The 8,141-nt window shown below is 39.4% G+C and overlaps 1 protein-coding gene across 1 annotated transcript in view; it reads left to right on the top strand.

The window, feature by feature from the left end:
- Window positions 1-8,141, top strand: part of CHPT1 (choline phosphotransferase 1) — a 40,234-nt gene that overhangs the window by 16,501 nt on the left and 15,592 nt on the right. Inside the window, exons 5-6 of the mRNA XM_025198916.1 lie at window positions 6,171-6,318; window positions 7,396-7,537. Coding sequence (XP_025054701.1) covers window positions 6,171-6,318; window positions 7,396-7,537 — 290 coding nt within the window. The remainder of the gene's footprint in view (window positions 1-6,170; window positions 6,319-7,395; window positions 7,538-8,141) is intronic.

Genomic DNA, 8,141 nt, shown 5'->3' with positions numbered 1-8,141 from the left:
GCCTTGCTTCAGACTGTTAGCTCTTCTATTATCCTACCACTTCCAGCTGGTGATTACTTGTTTCCAGGAACAAATCCTTCTGAACTCTCCTATATTGCTTCAGTTGCCCATTGTGTGCACCTGTTCCATATTATCGGCACATTTTTGTCACCTTTAGAAATTTGTGTGGCATGAAAATATGCTACTGAGATGTGGCCGTGTGACCTGAGCTTTGGGTGAAGGATTATTCCTACCCAAAATAGATTTGAGACTTTTTGCAAGCTGACTTTGTACAAGAGCAGACCTACAAAATTTAGCAGTGGCAAGAGTAACTCTCATCTTTTATTTCTGGGCCAGTGTCCTTTGTTTTATACTCAACCTCTGCACTTCTGGAATTCAAAAATTCATGATCAGGGCTGTCCAACTTCTGAATGGCTAGTGGGCCACAGGCTTCACCCTCTGTGCTGTGCCACAGTGGGCGGGAGGAGATAGTCCTCACCATGGGCTGCCTGGCCCCCTGCGGCCATTCTCTTCTGGCCCCCCCTTTCGCCCCCCATATACCTCCCAGGGTAGAGTCAAGAAACGGAAGTTGGAGGAGGGAGCCTGGAGACCCTAGCAGTAAGAGCAGAAGGAGGGATGAGGGAGTTTCCTTTGTAGGCTGGATGCAGCTTTCAGGCTGGATGCAACCCACGGGACACCAATTGGGCAGCCCTATTCTAGATAGTCCTTCAGTTCATAGACCTCTTACTGATATTTTGCAACCCCTTAAAATTTCATTAATAAATAAAGGTCTTGCACATTTACATCTATTCTGTGGGTGTTTTCAGTCTGCAGAAGACAGTAACATTAAAATCCCTCTCTCATTGATTGTGTTTAATTTTCTCCAGGTATCTGGAAGAAATGCCATGTTCTTAACAGCATATTGTTGATCTAGTTCTAGAATTTAAGTATCTCATTGGTCCAGATAGCCAAATGATTTGCATTCTCTAAGGATCAAATTGGCTCAGGAGCTCTAATATATATATATTTTGTTTTTTGGTTTTTTTTACTTCCTCTTCATTCCTAATTTGATCTCCCTCTGTTGCATATGAGATTATCTAGGACATACCATGTGATAGTTCATATTTCTTCCCAGTCTTCCAGTTGGATCCCCCGCAAAGCTTTGATAAATATTGGGTTTTTTTCCTCTACATAGTGCAACAGTAATAAAAATACACACGCATTGATGCAGTTTCAAATTCACACTAGTGAGGATGCCACATACAGCAATTACATTCACTGACAAAGAAATACTGGACAGATGTAGCATACAGTCATCCTGTTGCTTCACAAGTTAGCAGCTGTGAAGGTATTTCAGTTTCCAAGTATCAGTCTCCTAGGGTGCCAATACATGTGCATCAAGACTGCTCAGATGCACTGTAATTACAGAGCTTTGGAGCAGACTCAATTAATTGAGTCTGCTGAGCATGGTAATTACTGCGTTCCAGCAGACTTCATTGTGATGTGTATTGGTATCAACGTCTCTGCACTGAAAAATGGTGGTGGAAGTGCCCCCATCACCATCTTTCAGCACAGGGATGCTGATACATGTGATGCTCTGGGCACCTTAACTAGAGCAGCTCTCGGAGCCACTCTAATTAAACCTCCCCCCTCCCCCTGCCTCCGGGAGCATGTGTATAAACACCCTTAGTTTTTTTTGTTAGGGCTGTGCTGACTGGGGTTACTTACAGAGGTAGCTTTTGTGATCTCAAGACTTGTTTGCTATCAGTAAAATTGAGACCTCCAGTTTGTTTCATAAAAGCTGCTAAGCATACAGACAGTAATGACCTTTGGGCGTTAACACCCTGGGTTCAATTTGAACTGATGACCAAAGGGCAAAATGATCCATGCCTTGTCTAATTCCCCAAGTTTTTTATAGAGCTGCCTGTTGCTGTGTCCCTTTCTCTGCAAAAATATAGCATTAACAGTCTCTTCATAGTCTTCCCTGCGACCAATAAGGATAAGAAAACACAGCCTCTGTGCATGGTACGAGGCAGATAAGGCAGAAAGCAGAGCTGCAGATTGGGCAGGAAGCAGAAACAAAGTAGCAGATTGTGCTGGGGAAAGGGATCAGAGTGGCATTAGGAGGGTACAGGACTTATTGTGTGGCACGCCTACCAAAAAGGTTGGCCCCCCACTGACTTAACCTATGGCAGATGTATGCACACATTCTAAACGGATAAAAGTTATTCGTCTTTCCCCAAATCTGGAATTAGTTTAGCAGAACAATTTTTCATTAGGTAAATTTTTGTGACGTTTACACGTCCAAGTTGTAACAAATGCCAATACTAGCATGTTCTCTTAAACTTTGAAACTAGGGTTCCTAAATTTAAGAAATCAAACTGCTTCATTGTTCTGTTCGTTCTACTGAGTGATTGTGGGGTTATGAAAACTCTTTTGTACATTAATTACTGCAGTCATAACTAACTAGCTTCCTTTATATTACATGAGGAATTATAATGCTGAGGATGATTAAGAAGACCATCCTCAATGCATGCCGAGCAATTCTCTGAAAAGAGGCCAAAGACCAGTTCCAGTAAAACAATTTGGGCCTGACTGAGATGCATTTAGCTTTCAAAAAATGGAAAATACTAGACGTGTTTGTGCAGAGTGAGAGAGTCATAATGTTCCCTCTCTGTAACAAAGTATACTCGATTATGCATACTGCATCCAGCTGTTGTTACAGCTTTCTCCATTATATATTTCATGAAATGTTCATTTAAAAGATTAAACAAAGCACCCTGCATAGAACAACATGGAACTGAATAGCATTTATGCTCATGTTGAAACTTGGACAATAAGATTTTTTTTGTTTAAGTTCTCATGTCGAATATGGACATTCTATATGAATAACAAGTAAAACGTTAAATGTGGGTGGACTCTTATTTAGCAGTAATGATCTGAGCACTGGTTATGTACTTTCAGTAATTGTATAAGAAGGTGGGGAGGGAGCAAAGTGGTAAGAGGATCATGTTAACAAAATTAGCACAAGGTACAGTTTATAATTCTGTCATAGTTATTCTCTGAACTGATTTTTAAATTTATCTAAATCAGTGGTTTTCAACATTTTATTTTCATTTGCGGACCCCTAAAAAACTTTGAATGAAGGTGCAGACCCCTTTGAATTGTAAGTGTCGATATTCACATACTTTTGATTGAGCATAGTAATCTTTCGCAAACCCCTTAAACATAGTCTGTGGACGCCCGATGGTCCATGGAGCACAAGTTGAAAACTGCTGATCTAAACTATCAAACTTTGTATTTCAGTTGTGGGAGAGTTTATTGCAGCCAGGTTCTGGTGACAGGTGCAGCAGCCTGGGCAGTACTTCTGAGAATCAACCTAAGTCATTGCTTTCCAAATGTTTCCTCAGCATGACCCCATTGATGGCCCCGTTTCCTCAGCATAGCCCCTCGCTCCCAACTCCCCACCCCCGTGACCCCATCTGCTGCTGTTGTGCCCCCATTTGGGGTTGCAACCCACAGTTTGGGAACTGCTGGATCTAAGTTCTTTCCAAACTGAGTGACATAGAGCAAGGGTTTCATTGACTTCAAAAGTCAGCCTTGGGAAGGTAGAGGAGGAAGGGAGAAGTATTGGACAGAGCATTGCAAAAATTTAAATAACACTTTGAATTTAAATTTAAATATGTACCTTCCTTAAAGATGATATCAGTTATTCCTTAAAGATAATACGTGGTGACTTACCCTTTTCTGAGGCAAAGAGTAAGGGTGAACATAATGTCTGTCTTAGCATTCAAAAGTTAGAAGGGACGGTGATTGTTTTTAAGCCTGTCCCTCTGTGTTAGGAATAAAGAGAGTAAAAATGTCGTTCTGCCTTCTTGAACTAAAAGGAAAAATATTTAACATAGCTTTAAAAGGAAAATCGGAGCATGTTAGAAGTCAGTTTAGTCTCTTGCATGGGGTTTCCATACACTTACACCTGCTACCAAAATGCTCACATTTCAACTGGAAGCAAATCCTGCTTTTATTTTCTGGATACTGCTGAAATCCTTAAGATAATGGATGCCTTTAATTATCCCCTTATTTAACATTACTCTTCAGGGACCTGTTTGGGTGTGTTACAGCCTCTTGCTCCATAAATCATCATTTAGGACTCTATGTACATGAGCCTAGAGTTTGGACATACCACCTGAGCAGGATTGAGCTGCTAATAAAGCATAAATTACAGTGTAAGATCAGATGTCCATGCTACAGTGTAAGGTCAGATGTCCATGGCTTCATATGTGACTTCACGCCTTTCCTCTGAATGATGAATTAGTATATTTTAGACAGCTTTGGCAAATATTGGATAGCAACGAAATCATGAATATATACTTAAAATATTGGTAGACATAGTGAGTGGAACCTGCCCAAGGAGTAGCAGAGATGAGGGAAGCAAAATAAAATGGATGAGCAGGTAACAGTATTGTAAAAAAAAATCTGGATTATTTGTGAATGCCAGTCTATTTCAAATGGCAATGGTACTAACATAAAGATCCTAACATAAGTTTGGAAAACATCTGCAGTGACAGTGAACGTGTTTAAAAAACAAACTTTGAAATCCTATATTTTGGGAATCTAAAATGGGCCCATATTCCTGAAGATGTCCTGTCAACCTCTTAATTTAAACAATGATGAGATGTAATCCATTAGAATTCTTCCCTTACCTGATTGTCCAAGAACTCTGATTGGTCAGTCGCATATAGATTTATTTAAAAAGTGGATTAGACATTTGCTCTCATCTTAAATCATAGTATCATAGTGCTTAGGGTTGGAAGGGACCTAAACAGATCATCAGGTCCGACCCCCTGCCCTGGGCAGGAACGGGTGCTAGGATCATATCGCCCCAGCCAAATATCTGTCCAGCCTCCCCTTGAAGACCCCCAAGGTAGGAGAGAGCACCACCTCACTTGGGAGCCTATTCCAGAGCCTGGCAGCCCTAACTGTAAAGTAATGTCTCCTGATGTCCAGCCTGAACCTTCTCTCTAACTGTTATGATTAAATTCAGTACAAAGCAGTCATAGGCCTTTATCATTCAGATACTCTGACTAGCCTTTAAAAAGATTTATCTTTCCTAATAACATCATATACAGTATATACATTCTGGCCTGTTACACTGATGGAAAGGGGAGCCCAGGAGTAATAGGACAGACTCCATTCTTAACTCCCTGTGGCTCTTTCTCCATCTCAAATGTATACCTTCTTTGTGACCCGTAGGCTTGAATTTTTCTTCTTGAACCGGAGTTCTGAATATTATGTAAAGTGTGACAACTTGTAACAATTGTACATATAAAGTTTGACCCGTACCAAAACTAGATTTTGGTATATGGAAAAAGGGAATTCAAGAGAAATAATTTCCTAGACAAACAAGGACATCCTGATTTCAGGAAGCCAAGTCAACCCTTCTGAAAGGGACCACTATCATGGCAAGTTCTTCTAAATTAAACATCCAGTCCTGACTTTATATAACACACCACTAAACTTGGTTTAAAACATAAACTAATAAAGGATCAATTTATATTGATGGATATGTATATTGCTTTTGATTGTTTAGAGAACTATTCAGTTTACATTGGAAAGATTGTCCAGAGCAGAAATGGAAAATGGGTGTCTACCTGCCATTTATTTCCAGGAAAATCTTCTTCTGGGAATTTAAACCACTATTTATGGATGTTTTCCAAACCTTTAATCTTCAAGGAGGATGTTGAGAAATAAAAGATAGTTGTTCTTTGTGTGTATGTCAGAGCCATTTTTGTTCTGGTACCATATCCATAGACCTGGATAGAATCACTCCTAATAGTTTATGAATGTTTCAGCATTGAGATGGAAAAATTAGCCAAGTAATCTTGATACTGTTGTGTATAGTTGTGTGTTGGTAAACAGATCTTTGTCCATTAAATGACCGTGCAAATGTAGATAAAATGAAGACCCTTATTATTATAACTGGCACACATTGGGTAACTTCCTTCTGTAGAGTTATTGCAGTACTGAACAGTGATTTGGCCTACCAACTCCATGTTTGGTACATGGTTAGAAATACAATGCTAACTTGGACCAGGTCTGTGCCAGGAGACTTGCTCAATAAAGAGAATGACACATTTTTTAACTAAACACAAGTAATCTGTAACTGACTTTTTAATATGCTTCTGTTTCAGGCACCTTTTTGGGTATTCCTCTTGTGTGCAGTAGGACTCTTTCTGTACCAGTCCCTGGATGCTATTGATGGGAAACAAGCCAGAAGAACAAATAGTAGTTCCCCCTTAGGGGAGCTTTTTGACCATGGTTGTGACTCTGTCTCCACAGGTAATTAATTTCTTGTTGGAAACTGGGATGGGTAGCTGGAAAAAAGTTAGTTCCATCTAAAAAAATATCATGATGCATGTTTTTGTGTCTTTGTCCTAAGAAGTGATGCATTGCTTATTTTCACTCCAATTTGCAGTGTGTAGTTGGCTGTCAGTTAAACACATAACACATTTTTAATGCTGATTATACTCAAAATCTTAACTCAGCTTGATAGACTAGCATCAACTGAAACCCAAAGAGATACAAGTGTTAGACAAGCACCTTTTAAGTCCTTATTCTCATCTTGTCTGAACTATTTAGTACAGTTAACTGGTCACTTCCTTCAGTACAGAAATCTGTTTTTCACAGGTAATAAAACCAGGCATTTTCAGCCCCATTTCTTACAGAGTTTAAAGTGCATAACTACTATAGTATCTGTTCAGACATGACAACATTCAGATGTAGAAAGAATATTACATAAGCACTTATGAGACTGAAAGAATTGAGTCCCTAGTTGAGTAAAACACTTAATAGACTACTTTACCACTGAAACAAATATTTGGTCTTTTACACGCGAGGCATCAAAAGAAATGCTTCGCTTTGTTGTGAAGGTTACATAATAGTGTTTATTTTGCATGCTCCCCCCATTTTCACCTACTTCTAAATTTTCCGGTGATTTTTAAGATGAGAGATCCCACGTTTGTTCTTCACTTGATGATGGTGGGGTTGCTTTATTTGGTTTCAAAACAAGAATTTAATTCCAAAATGTTGTGTCACTTATAGTCACTTTATACTGTTCTCTAGTCATATCCCTATGTCATTACCTGGACTATGGGTTCAGGCCTCTCTGGGCAGACTGGGGAGGGACAGAGAGTATATAAACTAAAAGGTGTAGATCTTCAACAAATTGTGAAACTTCGTGGAGCCCCCACGGGTTCCATTTTCCTGAAGGGGTTCAGGTTTCAAGTTTGGGAAATGCTCTCCTTTTAAGTTCACTGTACTATTGATACTATTGCAGTGAAACTTGTGTAGTATTTGTCTTTTGAAAATTGCAGGGAGTATAACTTCAGATTGACTCTGCTAATCCATACCTTTCAGTTTTTGTAGCCCTTGGAGCCTGCATAGCAGTTCGACTAGGAACGAATCCTGACTGGATGTTTTTCTGTTGTTTTGTGGGAATGTTCTTGTTTTATTGTGCTCACTGGCAGACCTATGTGTCGGGCATGTTAAAGTTTGCAACGTAAGTAGATCTCTTCAGATGTTTTTGCGCTTTGATCTTGTAATCTTGGTTTTCTTAAAATTTCTGTTCTAAACAGCTGACAGTAACTTTTCTGCCAGGTGTATGTGTTCCCTTGATGATATTTTAACAACTTGCTACTTCAATTCAGCATATGACAGTCTTTTAGCCAAGTGTATATGCTGGGGTACATTCGTAACCATCTGCCACGTTACCAGTTTTTTCTCTGCACCCTTTTAATGCTGTCAAGTGGGAGTTCTCAAATTTGAAGAAAAAATTGCTCCATGGTACAATACACAGCTTTCCTACTGCAGGCAATACTAATCCTTCCATCATTTAGGAGAGACTTGGTTAATGCTCGTAAAAAGCTCTCCATCACTTTGCTGTTCTATATATTTAACTGTCTGTTTCATATAAAGTTCATGTGTCTAGCTCCTGAAATTTATCAAAAGTTATGTTGCTTGCAAAATCCTGTTTTCCTGAAGGTTTCACATGTATCCAAGACTTCTGTCAAATTGATGTTCCATTAGTACATAACTACATACAATAATGGCTTTGTAGTGTCACTGTGCCATTAAGGGTACATAGTACCTACTTTTTTTTGGCT

The sequence above is a fragment of the Alligator sinensis genome, unplaced genomic scaffold (genome assembly GCF_000455745.1).
Source record: "Alligator sinensis unplaced genomic scaffold, ASM45574v1 scaffold74_2, whole genome shotgun sequence".
NCBI classification, from domain to species: domain Eukaryota; kingdom Metazoa; phylum Chordata; order Crocodylia; family Alligatoridae; genus Alligator; species Alligator sinensis.
This window is presented reverse-complemented; position numbering and strand designations above follow the sequence as displayed.